We start from the raw sequence: 23,364 nt of genomic DNA on the forward strand, positions 1-23,364 counted from the left end.
CTCTGATTATTCCTCCCTTTGTGATTTTTTCACAGAAATTACAAACAATTGTGTTTGTATTCCTTCCACCAGTGGATGACAATATTTCCAGCTTGGGTCTGTCTTATTTTTCCTCGTTGCACTTGTAGTAGCAGCATCGGATGATGGTTCAGCCATTTAAAAGAGGACTGAACAGAAGAAAAATTATGGTGTCAAATAGAAAAAATAAATAAAAATGGGACTGTCAAAAGTAAAAAGAGAGTGTCAAATAGCAAAAGGAAAAAAGAAAAGCTAAGGAGTGTCAAACAACAAAAACAAAATTAAAAAAAAATTAAGCTAGCACGCACCACTTCGTAAAAGCCGCGATGTTCACTGCCTTCGTGAGGGTAGTCGCTGCCGTTCGTGCCGGTGCTCGTCACCGCTGTGGGGTCGTCACTGCTGGCTGCGTTCTGCGTGCGGGGGGTCGCGATTGGGTGCAGGGGTTGCTCTTTTAGTTGGAGTAGTGCTGCGTTCTGAATTCTGATTCAACCTGCGTGGGAGGGGAGGGCTGCGCTTTTGATTAACTTACCGGGTAGGGTTGGGTCGGGTCAGCACAATTCCTACCGCGAAAAAAAAAAACAAAAAAAAATGCTATTTCCGCCATGCCGCCATAATCGCCATGACCGCCATGGCATCGCCATTCGCAACCCGCCACGCCACTGCTATTCGGTGGCATTTTTTCAAAAAACCATCACGCCTTTCCGCCATGGCACTGCCATCACCGCCATTTGACAACACTGGTCCCAACAAATCAAATAATATTTTCATCAATATAATGATAGATTTAAATAAATAAAAAATCGATGTAATATTCTTCGTTATAATTTAAAATATGTCACCACACCAATATAGATTTTCAACGTGAAATGTCATCTTTGTAGTATTGTTAGCCTTAACTCAATCACACTAAGGTATCTTCCCCTATCCCTAGGAGACAAACTAATTACTTTTCTATTAGGGAATAAACAACTTAAATGATTAACAGAGTGTTAGAAACAATGTTATAAAACTCAGACCAATGATTGACTTTATATAATACTATGCCAATGGGTTACAACCTGAATTAGTGAGTTATTAATTGAATTTTATGATCTAGAGTTATACACTTTTTTTCCCCAAATATATGTCAACAAATCCATACAGTGTAGTGGTCTAAATTTTGTACGCTATTAGGTGTTATGTTAATTTGATCCTTGCCTACTTTAATACCGCTTGCTTTGTACACGAGAGAGTAAAACAAGAAAAAGCTAGCAACCAAGGACTGAGCCAGCCCCCCTCCCGGGGGGAAATGTATACATATATAAATTTATACGAAATATTATTAATCTATATATTATAAAACATTAATTAAAATAACAATATATATAAAATATATCTTTTTGAATTTTTCATAGCATAAAAAATATATTTAAATATATTTTTCGTTCTTACAATTTAGTATTTTTTTTTCATTTTTGTCTCTGTGATTTCTTTTAATCATTATAAAATGTGTTCGTTTTATTTTTTATACTTAAAAAGCTTTAAATAGTTCTTTGAATAGTTAAAAAAATGCTTCGAATAGTAAAAAAAAAATGTTATGTAAAATGCTTTAAGAACGAAAATGAAAAAAATACTAAATTGTAAAGATAAAAAAGATATTCAAGCCTACACTTATCTATAATTAAATTTACACTAGAATTTTCAAATCAATTTTATAATAAATTTTCTTTGTTGACGAAAGTTAATAAATAAATTTTAATTTTCAAATCAATTAAAACTAAATCAGTATAAATGAAAGACTAATAAAGTTATTTGATTTCTAAAAAAATAAATTTATTTTATTGCAAATGAAACTATTTTTAACTTTTAAAATAACAATAACTAATTATAAAAATAAAATATTACTTGAACAATTACACTTGAAATTTTTATCTTATATAAGTTAAAAAGAATGCAATTATCTCTACTTTAAAGTCTATAAAGAAAAAAATAAAAAATTTATTTAAAATAAGAAAAATGTCATTATGTTAAATACTGTTATCTACAAAATTAAATCTTATTAAATAAAAAATAATATTAAAAATATAATCTATATATATACCAAAAAAATATTGCAAAAAATTAGGGGAAGTATCTTTTTGCTGGGAACATCATCAACAAAAAATTATTATGTTCACTATTTTTCATCCACCGATGCAGAAAATTATCCAGTTTTCCATTCTCGTATGAGGCCGGAAAGTTTATTGGCAATAGGTCGGCAGAAGAATTTTCGGGGGTTATTTGATTCATTTTTTTTAGTTTTATTCATAAATTAATATTAATTTATCTTCGAATAAATTTGTTTATTTTCTTAGTTTCTATCCAATATTTTTTTTTAATAGAAACTAAGAAAAAAAGAAAATAAATTATTATTTGAATATTCTTGAACACAACTAGAAAATGGATCCAATACTTCAAAATAGAATTAAGCTTAGAGTCATATGAATGAAAATCTCATGCAAGCACGAATTTCTGGAGGGGAGAAGGCACTAGTACTAATCCCCTTTTCTTAAAATTTCTCATGTACATTATTAAGTAAAATCAAGTAAAGTTATTTCTCACAGATTTCTAGATCTATCCGTCCAAGAGCACGATAGAAAGTTATTATTACATAGACTATATTGATTTAAGAAAAAGAAAAAAGTTATTACATAGAGATGTTTTAACCTAGTTTGATGACATCAACATCAAATCAATAATATATGATTCTAAGAATTAACTCGAACTGGTTAGTACACCAAAAATAAAAAACTCGAACTAGTTATAAGTTTTATTCCTAATCCATCCGACCAATTAGTTTAATAACACTAGTTAGAACTTAAAACATTCGAAACACACACTTGAATCTTGAAAGGACTAATCATACGCAGTCTATAGGCTGGTATCTGAGGCTTAATAATAATAATAATAATAATAATAATAATAATAATAATAATAATAATTATTATTATTATTATTATTATTATTAAGTTAAAAAATTATTAAAAATTAACCCTTTATGAAAAAGATAAAAGCAAATATTTTCATCATTTTATATTTATTATTATTATTATTATTATTATTATTATTAGGTTAAATTACTCATTTGACCAATTTCAAGTTCACTTCTCAACCAATCACATTTCCCACTCGGATGAGGTTGACACATCACCTGACTCACCTTCATGTTGGCTCATGATCTAGGAAAGTGTACCTAATCTAGTAGTAAAGAAACAATAAGTATTATGTATTGTATTCACAAAGACTTGGTGTAATATTTATGAATTGAGCAAAAAATGTAATCTAAAACATTCACTGCAGTGTGTTGTCAATTTGTTTTAGTGAGTGAGACATTGTTTTTCAGTTTTCAAAAGAGAATTTTGTTGTAGCAAGACCTGAGTTTGCTATAGCGAGAAAAGAACAATTGGTGGATTTTGAAAAAAATTTGGAGCAAAAATGGAAATCAAAGAAAAAAGGCATTGCTGACTTGAATTCCATAGCATTCAACATATGGAAGTCAATTTCTAATCATTTTCCTAGTTCAATGCAACCAAGATTCAGCTCAATTGATTAATCCTAATTCCTTATGTGATTAATCTTTTATTCCTAAGCTAAATTCCTAATTCCTTAGGTAACTTAACCAAGAACTCAGAACATGAACAATGAATCTCTTCAATGCAAACATTGATTTCATTCCCGAAATTAAGCAATCACGCAATTCCAATTCAAATCTAGAATCAATTTTTTTCAACACAATTCAATTCCTAAAAGCTAGTTTGATCAAGCCTAGCTAAGCATGCATTTAAGCAAATATTTGGAATATGATCATATGTATAACAAAGAAAATAAATCAGAAAATGAAGAATCACATACTTGGTTACTACTTCATTCAATTAACAACTTCAATGTATAGCTTCAATGGATCTTGATTTGGTCTAAAATAACATTAAAATCAAAAGTTACAATAGAGAGAGAGAGAGAGAGAGAGAGAGAGAGGGAGGAAAAAAATGCAAATCTATAAGTCTGAATCGAAAAAATGACAAAAGGTGCCACTTATGATGTTACAAGTTATTTTAGTTAGAGCGAAATCTATTTATTTTTTCTGTCACATTAGACTTTCATTGTAGCGAGGACACTTCTTGCTACAACGAGGCTTCATCTTTTGCAAATGATACTTCACTTGAATCTTCTTGCTCTATGACCAACTTTCGCTATGGTGAGAGTTGTACTCGTTGTGGCGAGTGCTTGCTCAATATCTTAGTCTTCAACATTCATATTCGTTGTGGCAAGTCTTCACATTCATTCACTTGATAACTGGTCCTCTTTTGCTGTGGTGAAGGGTCATCTAGCTATGGGTCAGCTTAAGTCTGCAACTTATCAATCCTTTAAACTAAAAAATATCTTTGTAACATCAAAATTTAAAACAAAACAATAAAAACTCTCTTTTTATTTTCTGAAATGATTTTTTATAATAGTTTATTCACAATAGCAACAATATATTAACAAAAATCCTAAAAAAGTTAGGCTAATTGCTCACAAAAACAAAGTGTGAGAAACAATTATCACCTCACCCGCACACAACATTGTGGAAGGATAATAAAAGGGTCATCTTCAATTACCTTTGTGTTTTGGGTAACATTGGGGTAGTTATGAAAAAATGGTCAAGGTTGTGACATCTTTAATTCACGTGTTTGGACTTTTTTGTTTTTTTGCTTTAATTGATGAGGTGCTTGTCATTGAAGGGAAAGTTAAAGTTGTGGCCTTAATGAATCATCCTTGTGTTCCAATGATGTTTTTGTTTTTATTTTGGATTGTGAAGAGTTCCATGAGAGTTGGGGATTTATGTACTAGATCTATTTTGTTGGAAAATGCATATGTATTATTGAGAAGAGTTGCATGAGATTTTGGATTGTAAATTGTCTTTTCTTCCAAAAAAATTTTCAAGGTTAGTGCATATGTATTATTGTCAAGAGTTGGCATGAGGTTGTGGATTGTGAATTTTCTTTATGTTCCAAATATGTTTTCTTTCTTTCTTTTTTTCTTTAATTGATTTGACGGTTTTTAAGCTGCTAGATATTTTAATTTGAAATTCTAAATGAATATTGATGATTTTAAAACCCACCACAAATTGTTGCTTAAAAATTTAATGGACATATGAACACTTAACAGAGCCAACCAAATGGTCGGGACTACAAAATATAAAAAATTTTAAAATAATGATTGCATGCATTTTATGAATTCCATTTTGGCTTAATGATACTTTTGGTCCTTAAGGTATCACAATTGAGAATTGAAATACCTAAAGTTTCAATTGAGCTAGTTGGATCCCTCAGCTATCACAAATGTGTGACTTTAGTCCCCTATATATCAATTGCGTCAATTGGGTCCTCATGTACACAATTGTATAAACTTCATTTAAGTATTGTAATTGTGTGATTTTAGTCCCCAAGGTATCACAATAATGTGATTTTTTCCCTGAAAAATGATAGTTCTAATAGTGCAATTATAAATTTTAAGGTACTAAAATCGCACAATAGAGACATCTAAGGCACTCAATTGTCACAATTGAAATCTAAGGGACTAAAATCACACATTTGTGATACGTAGGGGATCCAATTGGCATAATTGAAATTTAGGAGACTAAAAGTATAATTAAAAATGTATTTTAATTACTTAAAATACATTAAATATTTTACTTATCTATTTAAAATACATTAAATAATTCTTTGACCCCCTACGAAATGGAATGGAGATTTAATTATTTGGGCTGTTCTATTTTAAGCCTACCTCCAAACTCGACCTACCTTAGTTGAAGATGAGAAAATGAAAATCCCCAACCAAAGTTCAAAAGGTTGAAATTTCTAATAGAATTAGATTTTTATGTATTTAAGATGCCCTTTCATTCAAACACTACATAATGCAGAAACTACATCACAATTACAAACTCCACTAACAAAGCAAAGAAACAACATAAAGGAAACATAGTTTACCAATACATGATGAAGACTATTCAACATAACGAAAACATAAGTCCTAGATAATCAATCCTAACCACACCCCAAACATTAATTTGATTAAGCTAGTGCTCATTCTAAAACATATCAAATTAAAAAACAATGACTAAATCTTTAAATAGGGCATCATCAATTGAATGCCGTATATGGTATGTGCAAATGATTTTCTATATAAACCATTTGGGGTACAGAAATGTATATCTGTACTGAGTTTTTTTCCAGGTAGTTTTCTTTTACAGCGTCAGTCTTATCTGTTATTTGAAGAATAATTTGGTTTAATAATTAGTTAAGGAAAATGATAGTTAATTTATTACCAAAGGAGGGCTATGAAATAGTTTTTAGCATACTCCTTCTAACACCCCATCTGTAATTAGTTGGAATTTATTGAAAACTACAAATTCAAGAGAGAGAAAATCATTACATATGATGTGGGACCCAACAAATTTTGTCATTTCCAATGAATGTCAACCAATAAAAGAAAATGTATTGAAAATAATTGGTTCCTAACTTTTATCTTTTTTACTATATGTCAATTATATTTTGGTACAATTGACTTTATACTCCCATTGCAGTTTGCACCACTGAGAAATGAGTCATATCATGTTGAACTTGTTTATCTGAATTTGACTAGATAAGAATCAGTTATGTTTGAAGCTCAATTTGAATTTATTTTTTTTCAAGCTGAAAGTCAATTCAATTCAAGCTCATGAACCAATTTGGTTTAGATCATTAACTCGATTCGATTTAAAATTATTATGTTACATTAATTTATTTCATAAAAATGGAATTAATTAGAAGTTAATTATATGAATTTGTTAATATAAAATATTAATATATATATATATATATATATATATATATATATTTGATATTATATATAATTAATGTGGAAGCAATGACTTCCAAGATTATTTTGATGATGTCAAAGAATCAAGAGTTAAGCAAATTCCAAAGATTCAAGAATCAAGTTTCAAGATTCAAGAACAATCAAGATCAAGATTCAAGACTCAAGATTCAAGATTCAAGAGAAGACTCAATCAAGATAAGTACTAAAAAAGTTTTTCAAAACATTGAGTAGCACAAGAATTTTTCACAAAATCTTTTACCAAAGAGTTTTTGCTCTCTAGTAATCGATTACCATAAGGTAGTAATCGATTACCAGTAGCCAACATTGTTTTCAAAATTGATTTACAAAGCTGTAATTGATTACCATGAGCATGTAATCGATTACCAATGTTTTAAAACATTAGAATTCAAACTTCAACAGTCACAACTAGTGATAAAACATTTTCAAATCAGTTTTAACTTGTGTAATCGATTACACAATACTTGCAATCGATTACCAGTGTTTCTAAACGTTTTGATTTTCAAATTTAAACATGAAGAGTCACATTTGTTTTTACGCACGGGGAAGGTATTAGCACCCCACGCGTCTGTTACAATGGACGACAACTTGTAATCAAGTGTGCAAATATGACTTCAAAATGTTTTATTTTCCCTTTTTATGTCTTTTTGTGTTTTTATGCTTTTTATGGTTTTTGTATTTTTTATCTTTTTGTGGTCGACAAGGGTATTTCCCTCGCTCCTACGTATTCTCAATTGCGATAAGGAAATCATACCTACATAGTTATTTTAGAACTAAAAGTTGGTTAAGTTGTTTTGATCTTTTTCCGCAAGATCGATTTTAACCGCACAAATAATCGTTTAAGGCATTGGACCATTTAACGATCTTTTAAAAGGACAGAAACATTAAGGTGTTGGACCATTAACGATCTCTTATTTTAGAAACGTTAAGACGTTGGACCATTAATGATCTCTTGTTTTTGAAAGGAGAGAAATGTTAAGGCGTTGGATCATTAACGATCTCTTGGGGTGGTCGAAAAAAGCGGGGCTTTTGCTCCTACGTATCCTCAATTGTGATGAGGAAATCAGATCTACGTAGTTCTTACAAAAGCGGTAAAGTTATGGGTTGATTTTATGCTTTCGAACGGTCCATGTTAACCGATACAAGCAAAGAGGACCGTTTAAGGAGTTGGACCTTAAAACGGTTTTAAGTGACTTTTATGGACAAAGCTTGATGTGTGAGTTGATTTTAAGCTAAGTTTCACTTTGGTTATTAGTCAATTCATTCAAGAAAACTTCCAAAGAAAAACATCCGATTGATTTTTTTGATTATTTTATTCAAAGATATTTTGATTATTTTATTATTATTTTTTCAAGATATTTTGATTATTTTATTATTATTTTTTTTTTGTTTAACCGAGATTACAACGTGAACGATCGGTTAGATTTTGCTTTAACAGTGATTAAACGACATTACAACACAAATGATCGGTTGAAATTCATTTTATCATTTATTAGGCAAGATAACGGCTTAAATAAACGGTTAAAGCACGTTAAAAACAGAAGAAAAGAAAATCGAAAGTGAACGAGATGAAGATGAAAGCAAACAAAACAAGAAATGAATTGAAAGTCTCGGATTCGAACACTTACCGGTTGAAGAACGAAGAACGGACGAAGAACGGTGAAGAACGCAGGAAAATCTTCACAGATTTGCTCAGTAAAACATCTCGAAAGCGTTACGGAAGCACTTCGACTCGATTCTTCTTCACGGAAACATGTTTTTTTTACCCAAAATAGCTTAAATGCATAGCCTAGGGGTCATGAATATTTTTGAAACAGCCCCCCTCCCCTATTTATAGGGAAAAAGGGAGGTGCTTGCAGCCCAGAGGCTTCTTGAGGAAAATTTCTAAGCATACCCCAATTACTAAGTTCACCCCCTTTTTGTACTTTACGGAAAAGTTACGGAAGTTTTTCGGATTTTATTTTCATCTTTTTTTCTCTTCCCTTTCACCAATATTAAGTGAAATATGCTTACCCAAGATTTTCAGAAATTTTACGGAAGTATTACGGAAGCCCCAAAAACCATTTTTCAACAAAACGTGGAGGAGCTTGCCACCCAGTTGCTTCCTCCTTAAGCAACCCAACTTCCAAAATATTCCGGAAGGGCCTAAATTCAAATTTCTATTTACATCCTATCTTGATAAGTTCACCCCCTATTTTTATGTTTTTGGCTGTTTTTTTTCCAAAATCTCACGAAACATTTTGGATTCCACCGTGATGAGTGTTAAGCCTTCCGAAGCAATCAACAATGGTCCTCGGATGAAATTATAGTGTAACAGTTTATTTACACACACTCCACTTTGCTAAATACACTCCCGTTTTCATGTTTCTGATTGGTTTCTTCCCGAAACATCTCAGAACTTTACGGATTCTACAATGATGAGTGTTAAACATTTTGAGGTGGTCAAACGAAGGTCGCATGCCGACAAACAATGGTTTCCGGACGAAATTAGGGTATGATAGTTGCCCCTCTTTACTTATCTTTTATCGGAGATAAAATGGAAGTAAAGATAAGACACAAATTTCGTTCGAGCGGATCCTCGCTTGAGCAATGAATAGCCCAACCAGCGAAACGTGACATCGAACTTGGACGTCTCTGGATGGCAAAGGAAAAAATTGGGGAAAACCTGCAAAAATCTTCAAAATGATTAGAAATGGCCGACCATCATCATTCTGATGTCATCAGACTTGTTTGTCTCTGGATGATAAAGGTGTGGATAACCATGAGGTATATCCACGTGCTACCAGACCCTTGAGTCTGGCAGGTACCAAAATGAGACTTTTTCACAGTCTCGGCCGGAAGACGCTGAAATCTCCAGGGAAGGTGTAGATGACAATGTTAGTCATTGCATGCTATCAGGCTTTGAGTCTTACGAATAGCAAATGAGACTTTTTTGTAGTCTCGGCTGAAAGACACTGACATCTCCGGGGAAGGTGCAGATGACGACGTTAGTCATTGCATGCTATCAAACTTTGAGTCTTACGGATAGCAAATGAGACTTTTTCACAATCTCGGCCGGAAGACGTTGACATCTCTGGGGAAGGTGCAAATGACAATGTTAGTCACTGCATGTTATCAGGCTTTCAGTCTTACGGATAGCAAATGAGACTTTTCTGCAGTCTCGGCCGGAAGACGCTGACATCTTCGGGGAAGGTGCATATGATGACGTTAGTCACTGCATGCTATCGGGCTTTGAGTCTTACATATAGCAAAATGATACTTTTTCGCAGTCTCAGTCGGAAGACACTGACATCTCCAGGGAAGGTGCAGATGACGACGTTAGTCACTGCATGATATCGGGCTTTGAGTCTTACGGATAACAAATGAGTGTGTGCAGGTTACCGTATAGGGCGTCTCCGCGTGCCAACGGACTCACAGGTCACGATAGAAAAAAGTGGGGTGGTCGACAAAAGCGAGGCTTTTGCTCCTACATATCCTCAATTTGTGATGAGGAACTCAGACCAACGTAGTTCTTGACTTTGTGTGAGACTAAAATAGTCTCGGAGTTCTTTCGCTAAAATGGGAACATGCTTTAGCAAAGAAACAGAACCTCCAATTGATCAGAGCAACATATAGTTTTTGGAGAAAAACAAACGTGTCTACCAGGGGGAAGGAGGATATGCTGATAAAATTTTCTTCTAAGTGACCATTTAGAGGAAACACTGGGTCCAACAAAAATGAATAAAAATCACTCAAAGTGTATAAATCTCACACAGGTAAGTGTTTTATCCTAATTCCGAACCATAGATATTTCATGACTTGATTTTGCAAATCATTTCCTATCAAATTAAAGATTACACGCGTGATCATGGATCAATAGGACTTTTTCGGGAATGTTGTTTTGGTGGGAAATTCGGCTCTGAGTGTTTGGGCCTTTTCCTTTTCTGTTTTTGTTTAGTGCGGGGCGAGAAAGTCGTTAGTGCACAGGATTCTGGTTGGCAATCAAAGGGAGAGAACCACTTCAAGCCGTGGTTTCATTTCTTTTCTTGTTTGCTTGTGACAATTCTGTATTGTTAAGATATTGTCTAGTCCAAAGACTTCTCTGTATATTTCTTTTGTTTTCTTCCGATCTTTGATCGTGAATTTTTCTTTCTTCTTTTTCTTGCTTTCTTCCAATCTTTGATTGGGAATTTTCTTCTTTTCCTCTTCTTCCGATCTTTGATCAGGAACTTCTTTTTTTTCTTTTCTTTTTCTTTTCTTCCGAGGGCAAAGATGGACATTCTCACCCTGGGTCAATGTTTATAGTGAGTTGGTATTTTTGGCTCAGAGCTTGTAGAATGACTGGACATGATATATGTCAGGGTGTTGGTTTGGTCAACAGTCCAGGGGTAAAGGGATGTCCCACATTATTTCCATGACACGCGCGCAACGATGATGATTCAGAAATTTTATGCAAAACTGGTCACGCATGCACCTATGTGGACACTCAAGCATCAAGTTTTTGTGGTCACACGACACTAGGGCTCAGGATTCATCATTTTTCCTATTTAAGTCAACCCAGTATTTCCAAAATATGCTCCTTTATCAATTCATACATTTGTCCAAGTCTATCTTGGGCGTTCGGGAAAATTTTCACAGCATTCACCCTTTAGGTGCGTACACACATTTTTTTAACAAAGCCTTTATGTCACGATCAGTAAATCTTTTCTTTCAAAGAAAAGCCAGAAGTTATTTCTTTTCCAAAGCATGTTGGCTTTTTAGTTAACTAATTTATTTTTATTTTGTTTTTCTTTTTGACAAAGTTGATATCTACGATCACATATGTTTTTTTTCTTTTCTGAAAAGTCGTGCGAACGAGGGTATGCAAGGCCCACCTATGTCAAAATAAACGAAGAAAATGCAATGATAAGTCGCAATAAAAAAAACAATGACAAAACAAATTGAGAGACGTAATGCCGAACCACGGTGGGAGCAAACACAATAACTGAAAGCAGCAGTGTTAGATCACAATGGAAACAAAAACAATTACTGAAAGCAGTAATGGAAACAAAAACAATAACTGAAAGCAGTAATGGAAACAAAAACTGAAAGCAGTAATGGAAACAAAAACAATAACTGAAAGCCGTGATGTTAGACGACATGGAATCACAAGTGTGGCGACCTCAGTCGTGTAGCTCCGCCCTCTTCCAGGTAACCGAGCAGGTCGGTCATATCCTCATCCATGTGGGCTTCCTCCGCTTCGCCCGGGGATCCAGCGGGTCCTGTTCCCTCCTCAATGGGCCAATCTCCAGGCCACGCGACCTCAGCCCTGAACTGCTCTTGGGTAGGGCATACAAAAGGAGGGGAGCCCTGCCCCTACTGGCTAAGGCTGAAACGGTAGAAGCACTCATGCAATTGCACCTGCCCGTGGTGGTTGGCCATTTGCTGGCAAACCATATGCCGTAGATGCTGCTCCACACTCAGTGGTATAACCGGATCGGGCTACTGAGGTGGTGGTGCATCTGCAGCCTGTTGTGTGTCACCCTTCGCTTGCCTAGGGGTGCAATATTTCTCGATGAAAGCTCGAGTGATCGGTGGCTGGATTACCTTGCTGGGGATGACAAGTACCCCATAGAACTGGCAGAGGCCCGTGATCAAGGCCGAAAATCCCAGGGCCCTGTTGGACCTCTCCGGTTCCAAAGGGTGCCTAGTGGGCGCCGCCCCTGCAAACAAATAAATAGCGTAAGCAATTATCTGGGCCATGTGAACAGTCATCCGTGTCAGGATGGTGTACACCATCTGGCACTTAGGCAGAGGGAGGTCAAAATTATGGTCGTTGGGCAGGATGTTGCTGAGTAGCAGCGTCATCCATATCTGAGTCAGAGTAGTCATGCTGGTGCGCATAATCCACACCTGCCTCCCCGCAGCGGTCCAAGCAAAGTCTTGCCCCGGTATGCACAATAGCTGGGCGATGGCCTCCTCGTCAAAGCCGGAGGCCTGGTCCCTCCTCTGGCTGAATTCGCACCGCTGGTCCTCCTCCAAGATCAGTGGGTGGCCCAGGAATTGGCTGAGGGCATCTGTGCCAAAGGGAATCCACTGACCCCTTACCCACGAGCGCATATCTCGAACTCCCTCCTTCGTGGGCTAGGCATTAGCGTAGAACTCTAGGACTATCTCAGGGTCGAACTTGGCCATGGGAGTCACTAGAGGTGTCCAATGCCTGCGTGCTATCTTCTCCTGGAAGTCTGAGTACTCATCCTCTATGAGCTAGACGTGCCTCTCCCTATGGAACGACTATCCCTTAATGGCCTCAAAACACTGCTGGTGTTCAGCACTCCGGAACCGGTGACTGTCGAACTCCAAGGAGGCGCTGGAGCTTTCCCCATGGGCGTCCCTCCTGGACCTCTTTGTGGAGAGCTTCTTCGGAGCCATCTCTTGTTGGGGATGAATAACAACACAAAATGGAATCAAAAAATGTTGAGAAATGGTGACCTAAGGCTGGAAATCCAAGGGATCCAGTGAGCATACGCTTTTTGGATGAGAGGAAGAAGTTTTGGTTGAAAAACTCACCCCTTCCCTCTCCTTTTAACCTTTCTCATGCAGGGGGTGCTCGCCCAAGTGAGCTAACCTCGCCCAGGCAAGCTAACCCTGTGCATCCTTTTTTTTTTCAAACAAGAAAATCACGCGTTCACCTATGGGTCTGTGCTCGTTTGCTCGGAGTCCATAGGATAAGTTAGGCATATAAAAAGACAGAAGCTTTAAAGGATACTAGGTTGTCTCTTAATAGGGCCTCCTCAACATGCAGAGCCAGTTGCGGGATGATGATCTGCTGACCACCAGCCTAGTGCCTGCTCGTACCCGTCCCTGAGCATCTGAAAGCAGAAAATGACATTTATGCAGTGAAAATATGGCCACGCTACCACTTACCTTGGTTCATCCCTGTCTAGGATTTGACGTTGTATTGACCACCTCTCGAAATGATCATGTCCCTGTCTGTCGATTCATAAGGTACAAAATGCATGTGCATGTGTATGCATGGGCAGTTTCAAACGAAATAATTCTTTAGCAAAAACCCATTGGGTTCAATTTTAAATAAGCACTTAGAGCATCCCTATAGGTCGAGCGAAAAGGCTCGGATCATTTAAAAAGAATATGCATCCTTATAAGCACAAAACCAGGGTTGAAACAACGAATCATCAATCTCGCGCTCTTTAAATGATCACGACGACAATTTACAGAGGACAAGAATCCCTGGGGGAAACCAACATAAAATTAAACATGCAACGACTCTCCAAATTGCCACAAGTCTCAAGCGTAGTATCGCTTGACGACATTGTCATTTACGGGTGAAGGTAGTTCCTCGTCATCCATGTTAGTGAGCACAAGGGCCCCTCCGGAGAAAGCCTTTTTTACCACGAAGGGCCCTTCGTAGTTCGGTAACCATGTAGCACGAAAGGGAGCATCTTGTGCCAGTCCTTGTATGACACGGTCATCTTCTGAATAATCTTCTTGATATTCTTGTTGGCTACGTCCACTGCTCCGTTCATCTTGGGCCTGTAGGGTGTGGAATTGTGGTGTTGGATCTTAAATTCCTCGCACATTTCCCCCATCATTTTATTATTCAAATTGGTGTCGTTGTTTGTGATAATCTTCCTTGGGAAACCATACCGGCAGATTATCTCCCTCTTGATGAACCTAACCACCACACTCCTTGTGACACTAGCGTATGAGGCAGCTTCGACCCACTTGGTGAAGTAATCGATTGCCACCAAGATTAAACGATGTCCGTTCGCAGCCTTGGGCTCTATGGCTCAGATCACATCTATCCCCCACATGGAAAAGGGCCACGGTGCGGCCAATACATTCAATGGCAAGGGCGGAGCATTGACATTGTTTGCAAACGTCTGGCATTTGTGGCACTTCCTTACATGGAGGCAACAGTCGCTTTCCATGGTGAGCCAATAATAGCCCGCCCTCAGGATCTTCCTAGCTATGGCGTGCCCGTTAGCGTGCGTACCGAAAGAGCCCTCATGGACCTCCTCCAGCATGCGTCCAGCTTCCTTAGTGTTCACGCATCGGAGCAACACCATGTCATGGTTTCTCTTGTATAGTATGCCCCCGCTTTAAAAGAAATCGGCCGCCAACCTCCTTAACGTTCTCTTGTCATTGTCGGAAGCTTCCGGTGGGTACTCTTTGCTTTCAACGTATCGCTTGATGTCAAAATACCAAGGTTTACCGTCCCGCTCCTCCTCTATCAAACAACAATATGCGGGCCTACCGCGACACTTGAACTCGATGTATGGTAGGTCTCCATGCGGTGTCTGCTGGAACATGGACGCTAAAGTGGTGAGCGCATCGACCATTTGGTTTTCCTCTCGGGGAATATGATGGAAAGAGATCTCATCAAAGAACTCAGCCAGCTCCTTGATGTAGGTATGGTAGGGTATTAGCTTGTGATCGCTAGTATCCCACTCTCCTCTTAGCTAGTGAATCACCAATGCCGAGTCTCCGTACACTTGAGCAGTTTGACGTTGAAGTCAATTGCTACCTGGACACCCAGGGCACAAGCTTCGTATTCAGCCATGTTATTGGTGTAGTCGAAACCAAGTCTGGCTGTGAAAGGTATGCATTTATTGTCCGGAGAGACCAATTCCGCCCCAACACCATGGCCCAGAACGTTAGATGCTCCATCGAACCACATGATCCACTTGTCCCTGTCCTTTTCTAGCTTCTCTTCAAATAAGGCCATGATGTCCTCATCTGGGAACTCGGGATGCATGGGTTGATAATCATTGAGAGGCTGCTGAGCCAAATAGTCCACCAAGGCGCTTCCCTTTATCGCTTTTTGGGTTACGTAGACTATATCGAACTCAGATACCAAAACCTGCCACCGAGCGATCCGCCCCGTGAGAGCGAGCTTCTCAAAGATGTACTTGACCGGGTCCATCTTGGATACCAGTCAGGTGGTATGGCTCAACATGTACTGTCTTAGTCGATGGGACGCCCATACCAAAGCGTAACATGTCCTTTCCAGCAGGGAGTAGTTCATCTCACAGGCCGTGAACTTCTTACTTAAGTAGTAGATGACTCGCTCTCTTTTTCCCGACTCATCATGCTGCCCCAGCATGCACCCCATTGACTCGTCCAAAACTGTCATGTACAGGATGAAAGGTCTCCTGGGCATCGGTTGCATAAGAGTGGGAGGGTTCATGAGGCGCCATTTGATCTTTTCAAACACCTCTTGACAGTCCTTGTCCCAGTGGATGGACTGGTTCTTGCGTAAGAGTTTGAAAAGTGGCTCACAGGTAGCTGTGAGCTATGATATGAATCTGGCAATGTATTTTAAACGCCCCAGGAAACCTCAAACATGCTTCTCGGTTCAGGGTTTCGGCATCTCAAGGATGAATTTTACTTTTTCGTGGTCCACCTCTATTCCCTTCTGACTTATGATGAAACCCAACAGCTTTCCCGACTTGACCCCGAAGGTGCACTTAGAGGGTTTAACCTCAATTGATACCTCCTAAGCCTCTCGAACAACCTTCGCAAGTTGATGAGGTGTTCTTCCTCAGTTTTGGACTTGGCAATCATGTCGTCTATGTAGACTTCGATTTCTCGGTGCATCATGTTGTGGAACAAAGCCACCATAGCCCGTTGATAGGCTGCCCCGACGTTCTTGAGCCCAAAGGACATCACCTTATAGCAAAACGTTCCCCACAGGGTAACAAACATGGTCTTTTCCATATCTTCTGGCGCCATCTTTATTTGATTGTAGCCTGAGAAACCCTCCATGAAGGAAAACAAAGCGAAATTGCCTATGTTGTCTACGAGGACATCGATGTGTGGCAGAGGAAAATTATCTTTGGGACTGACTCGAATCAGGTCCCGATAGTCCACACACATTCGTACCTTCCCATCTTTCTAAGGGATTGACACAATGTTGGCCACTCACTCGGGGTATCGAGCCACCGCCAAGAAATCAACGTCAAATTGCTTTTTCACCTCCTCCTTGATCTTCAGTGACGTCTCGGGTTTCATTCTCCTTAGCTTTTGCTTCACCTCCTCCTTGTTGTTCTGCCTCTATTAGAAACAATCGATAGATATATATACAAGGTCATCCAACCACCTAACTAAGATTTCTCTTATAGCTTTTCCTGACATATCTGATACAGCTATTTATCCTAAAAATAAGTGAACCCAATAATCAAGAGATCAAGATACAAAATAAAATTAAAATACAATAAGAATTAATACAAATAGAATCAATTAAGATCAGCACAATCATGTAGCAATATTCTCAATACAATTAGGATTAGCACAATCATACAACAATATTCTCAATATTATGCATTATATAATCATGCTTTTTCAGCCCCCAGGACTCTTTACAACCGCTAGGTGAATTGTATAGATCCAACTAAAAAGTTTAGTTTTAGAATTTTACATATCTACCGTGAAGGCAATGCTTATGCTGACAAGCTTGCTTCTTTTGGTGCATAGAATGCGGGAAAAAAAAATAGTAAGTGTCATGAATCTCTGACATAAGCTTGAACCAGTTAACATTGTTTGAATGACAACTGTTGTAGTTGGACAGCAATCACATAGTTTGTCCACCTTGGTATGCTTTATGTTCCTATTGGTTATAGTTTTGGTATGCTTTATGTTCCTATTGGTTATAGCTTTGGTGCTAGAATGTTCAATTTGGAGTCCACAAGAGGAGGATCTTCATATGGTGCTGGAGTTTTTGCTGGAGATGGTACAAGACAAGCAAGTGAAATGGAGCTGGAGCTTGCAGAGTATCATGGCAAGTGTACATGAAATTAGCCCATAAAAGCTAGATTGGATTTTGTGATTAAAATTCCATTAAGCCCTTCTAGCTAGGTCAGCATTCTAGCCTGTTCCAAGTTGGTGACCTCTAAATCAAACTTCTTAATGCACTCAAACAAGAGAAGGGCATTGGATAGAAAACTCCAAGTAGATTGGGCCAGAGATGCAAGAGAAGGCCCTAGGGTTCTTATGAGCCTTAGGGTAGATTTCGGGCCCATGGGCTAAGTACGAGCCCACTTATCTTTGTAAATATTAGATTAAGGTTTCATTATTTTTGGGCCTTGTATTTAGGGCTCCATAATGTAGGTAGGGTACCCTAGAAATATAGGATTTTTCAGCCCTTGTATTTTAGGGCACCTAGACTAGTTTTTGTATTAGGGGTAGTTTTGTAATTTCACATGCACTAAGTGGATATTTGATGTGTGTGGTTGGAAATAAATTTAATTGAATTGGTAGAAGCCCAATCCAATTAAATTTTAGAGGGGGAGGTGAGCATTTGCTTACTACACCCCATTGCCACATCATATAGTCACACTTTGTGCATGTCCTTCATGCTTTTCATGCCTCATGACACCTAAGCACACTTAGTGGAGAATCTTGGAATTGATCTTGGATTAGTGGGCTGAACCATAACTAAAATTCACTAATCATAATTAGTGAAATTTTGGCTCCAAAGTTTGGCTCCACAAATTCAATTTCAAATTCAAGTGAAATTTGAATTTCCCTCCAATTTTGTGTGACACTTAGGCTATAAATAGAGGTCATGTGTGTGCATTTTTTTCAACTTTGATCATTTGAATATTAACTTCAGATTTCAGAGCTCCTTTTGAGCACAAAATTTCGTGCTCTTCTCTCCCTCTCCCTTCATTCATCTCCTTCTTCCTCCAAGCTCTTATCCATGGCCTCCTATGGTGGTGAGCTTCTTCTAGACTCATCTTCTCCTTGAAGTGGCGTCTCCTCTCTCTCTTCCTTCTCCATTCCGCTGCCATTCATCTTCCAAGAAGCAAAGGAATCCATTGATGAAGAAGATCCTAGGCCTACAAGCTCCAATGGAGCTTGCATCATGTGGTATCAAGAGCATCTTCGTCTAGGTGTTGAGGAAAAAAGCCCAGCGTTTCAAGAACCTCGGGATTTGAGGTCAAATCCTTTTCAAGGGGGAGGGAATGATGCAATCCTACCCCGCAAGGGCATTGGATAGAAAACTCCAAGTAGATTGGGCCAGAGATGCAAGAGAAGGCCCTAGGGTTCTTATGAGCCTTAGGGTAGATTTCGGGCCCATGGGCTAAGTACGAGCCCACTTATCTTTGTAAATATTACATTAAGGTTTCATTATTTTTGGGCCTTGTATTTAGGGCTCCATAATGTAGGTAGGGTACCCTAGAAATATAGGATTTTTCAGCCCTTGTATTTTAGGGCACCTAGACTAGTTTTTGTATTAGGGGTAGTTTTGTAATTTCACATGCACTAAGTGGATATTTGATGTGTATGGTTGGAAATAAATTTAATTGAATTGGTAGAAGCCCAATCCAATTAAATTTTAGAGGGGGAGGTGAGCATTTGCTTACTACACCCCATTGCCACATCATATAGTCACACTTTGTGCATGTCCTTCATGCTTTTCATGCCTCATGACACCTAAGCACACTTAGTGGAGAATCTTGGAATTGATCTTGGATTAGTGGGCTGAACCATAACTAAAATTCACTAATCATAATTAGTGAAATTTTGGCTCCAAAGTTTGGCTCCACAAATTCAATTTCAAATTCAAGTGAAATTTGAATTTCCCTCCAATTTTGTGTGACACTTAGGCTATAAATAGAGGTCATGTGTGTGCATTTTTTTGAACTTTGATAATTTGAATATTAAACTTCAGATTTCAAAGCTCATTTGGAGCACAAAATTTCGTGCTCTTCTCTCCCTCTCCCTTCATTCATCTCTTTCTTCCTCCAAGCTCTTATCCATGGCCTCCTATGGTGGTGAGCATCTTCTAGACTCATCTTCTCCTTGAAGTGGCGTCTCCTCTCTCTCTTCCTTCTCCATTCCGCTGCCATTCATCTTCCAAGAAGATTTTGCACACATATTACTATATCATAATTGAAATAATCATACACCAAAAGCTTGATAAAGTAGAGACCATTTTACATATGTTCAGCACTTATAAAACAGCACATCAGCAACCATATCCAAACTATTTTTGGAGCCATCAGACCATTTGATGCAATCCTACCCCGCAAGGGCATTGGATAGAAAACTCCAAGTAGATTGGGCCAGAGATGCAAGAGAAGGCCCTAGGGTTCTTATGAGCCTTAGGGTAGATTTCGGGCCCATGGGCTAAGTACGAGCCCGCTTATCTTTGTAAATATTAGATTAAGGTTTCATTATTTTTGGGCCTTGTATTTAGGGCTCCATAATGTAGGTAGGGTACCCTAGAAATATAGGATTTTTCAGCCCTTGTATTTTAGGGCACCTAGACTAGTTTTTGTATTAGGGGTAGTTTTGTAATTTCACATGCACTAAGTGGATATTTGATGTGTGTGGTTGGAAATAAATTTAATTGAATTGGTAGAAGCCCAATCCAATTAAATTTTAGAGGGGGAGGTGAGCATTTGCTTACTACACCCCATTGCCACATCATATAGTCACACTTTGTGCATGTCCTTCATGCTTTTCATGCCTCATGACACCTAAGCACACTTAGTGGAGAATCTTGGAATTGATCTTGGATTAGTGGGCTGAACCATAACTAAAATTCACTAATCATAATTAGTGAAATTTTGGCTCCAAAGTTTGGCTCCACAAATTCAATTTCAAATTCAAGTGAAATTTGAATTTCCCTCCAATTTTGTGTGACACTTAGGCTATAAATAGAGGTCATGTGTGTGCATTTTTTTCAACTTTGATCATTTGAATATTAACTTCAGATTTCAGAGCTCCTTTTGAGCACAAAATTTCGTGCTCTTCTCTCCCTCTCCCTTCATTCATCTCCTTCTTCCTCCAAGCTCTTATCCATGGCCTCCTATGGTGGTGAGCTTCTTCTAGACTCATCTTCTCCTTGAAGTGGCGTCTCCTCTCTCTCTTCCTTCTCCATTCCGCTGCCATTTATCTTCCAAGAAGCAAAGGAATCCATTGATGAAGAAGATCCTAGGCCTACAAGCTCCAATGGAGCTTGCACCATGTGGTATCAAGAGCATCTTCATCTAGGTGTTGAGGGAAAAAGCCCAGAGTTTCAAGAACCTCGGGATTTGAGGTCAAATCCTTTTCAAGGGGGAGGGAATGATGCAATCCTACCCCGCAAGGGCATTGGATAGAAAACTGCAAGTAGATTGGGCCAGATATGCAAGAGAAGGCCCTAGGGTTCTTATGAGCCTTAGGGTAGATTTCGGGCCCATGGGCTAAGTACGAGCCCACTTATCTTTGTAAATATTAGATTAAGGTTGCATTATTTTTGGGCCTTGTATTTAGGGCTCCATAATGTAGGTAGGGTACCCTAGAAATATAGGATTTTTCAGCCCTTGTATTTTAGGGCACCTAGACTAGTTTTTGTATTAGGGGTAGTTTTGTAATTTCACATGCACTAAGTGGATATTTGATGTGTGTGGTTGGAAATAAATTTAATTGAATTGGTAGAAGCCCAATCCAATTAAATTTTAGAGGGGGAGGTGAGCATTTGCTTACTACACCCCATTGCCACATCATATAGTCACACTTTGTGCATGTCCTTCATGCTTTTCATGCCTCATGACACCTAAGCACACTTAGTGGAGAATCTTGGAATTGATCTTGGATTAGTGGGCTGAACCATAACTAAAATTCACTAATCATAATTAGTGAAATTTTGGCTCCAAAGTTTGGCTCCACAAATTCAATTTCAAATTCAAGTGAAATTTGAATTTCCCTCCAATTTTGTGTGACACTTAGGCTATAAATAGAGGTCATGTGTGTGCATTTTTTTGAACTTTGATCATTTGAATATTAAACTTCAGATTTCAAAGCTCATTTGCAGCACAAAATTTCGTGCTCTTCTCTCCCTCTCCCTTCATTCATCTCTTTCTTCCTCCAAGCTCTTATCCATGGCCTCCTATGGTGGTGAGCTTCTTCTAGACTCATCTTCTCCTTGAAGTGGCGTCTCCTCTCTCTCTTCCTTCTCCATTCCGCTGCCATTCATCTTCCAAGAAGCAAAGGAATCCATTGATGAAGAAGATCCTAGGCCTACAAGCTCCAATGGAGCTTGCACCATGTGGTATCAAGAGCATCTTCATCTAGGTGTTGAGGAAAAAAGCCCAGCGTTTCAAGAACCTCAGGATTTGAGGTCAAATCCTTTTCAAGGGGGAGGGAATGATGCAATCCTACCCCGCAAGGACATTGGATAGAAAACTCCAAGTAGATTGGGCCAGAGATGCAAGAGAAGGCCCTAGGGTTCTTATGAGCCTTAGGGTAGATTTCGGGCCCATGGGCTAAGTACGAGCCCACTTATCTTTGTAAATATTAGATTAAGGTTGCATTATTTTTGGGCCTTGTATTTAGGGCTCCATAATGTAGGTAGGGTACCCTAGAAATATAGGATTTTTCAGCCCTTGTATTTTAGGGCACCTAGACTAGTTTTTGTATTAGGGGTAGTTTTGTAATTTCACATGCACTAAGTGGATATTTGATGTGTGTGGTTGGAAATAAATTTAATTGAATTGGTAGAAGCCCAATCCAATTAAATTTTAGAGGGGGAGGTGAGCATTTGCTTACTACACCCCATTGCCACATCATATAGTCACACTTTGTGCATGTCCTTCATGCTTTTCATGCCTCATGACACCTAAGCACACTTAGTGGAGAATCTTGGAATTGATCTTGGATTAGTGGGCTGAACCATAACTAAAATTCACTAATCATAATTAGTGAAATTTTGGCTCCAAAGTTTGGCTCCACAAATTCAATTTCAAATTCAAGTGAAATTTGAATTTCCCTCCAATTTTGTGTGACACTTAGGCTATAAATAGAGGTCATGTGTGTGCATTTTTTTCAACTTTGATCATTTGAATATTAACTTCAGATTTCAGAGCTCCTTTTGAGCACAAAATTTCGTGCTCTTCTCTCCCTCTCCCTTCATTCATCTCCTTCTTCCTCCAAGCTCTTATCCATGGCCTCCTATGGTGGTGAGCTTCTTCTAGACTCATCTTCTCCTTGAAGTGGCGTCTCCTCTCTCTCTTCCTTCTCCATTCCGCTGCCATTCATCTTCCAAGAAGCAAAGGAATCCATTGATGAAGAAGATCCTAGGCCTACAAGCTCCAATGGAGCTTGCATCATGTTGTATCAAGAGCATCTTCATCTAGGTGTTGAGGAAAAAAGCCCAGCGTTTCAAGAACCTCGGGATTTGAGGTCAAATCCTTTTCAAGGGGGAGGGAATGATGCAATCCTACCCCGCAAGGGCATTGGATAGAAAACTCCAAGTAGATTGGGCCAGAGATGCAAGAGAAGGCCCTAGGGTTCTTATGAGCCTTAGGGTAGATTTCGGGCCCATGGGCTAAGTACGAGCCCACTTATCTTTGTAAATATTAGATTAAGGTTGCATTATTTTTGGGCCTTGTATTTAGGGCTCCATAATGTAGGTAGGGTACCCTAGAAATATAGGATTTTTCAGCCCTTGTATTTTAGGGCACCTAGACTAGTTTTTGTATTAGGGGTAGTTTTGTAATT

At 38.3% G+C, this 23,364-nt stretch overlaps 1 protein-coding gene across 1 annotated transcript; it reads right to left on the reverse strand.

Moving 5' to 3' along the window:
* Window positions 1-14,975: 14,975 nt before the first annotated feature.
* On the reverse strand, window positions 14,976-15,601 carry LOC102668907 (uncharacterized). Its single transcript, XM_006589828.1, has 2 exons — window positions 15,401-15,601; window positions 14,976-15,335 (listed from the first exon to the last, which is right to left on the reverse strand). The coding sequence occupies exons 1-2, from the start codon at window positions 15,599-15,601 to the stop codon at window positions 14,976-14,978; spliced, it is 561 nt and encodes a 186-aa protein (XP_006589891.1).
* Window positions 15,602-23,364: the final 7,763 nt, after the last annotated feature.

This window comes from Glycine max, chromosome 10, assembly GCF_000004515.6.
Source record: "Glycine max cultivar Williams 82 chromosome 10, Glycine_max_v4.0, whole genome shotgun sequence".
Classification (NCBI taxonomy): domain Eukaryota; kingdom Viridiplantae; phylum Streptophyta; class Magnoliopsida; order Fabales; family Fabaceae; genus Glycine; species Glycine max.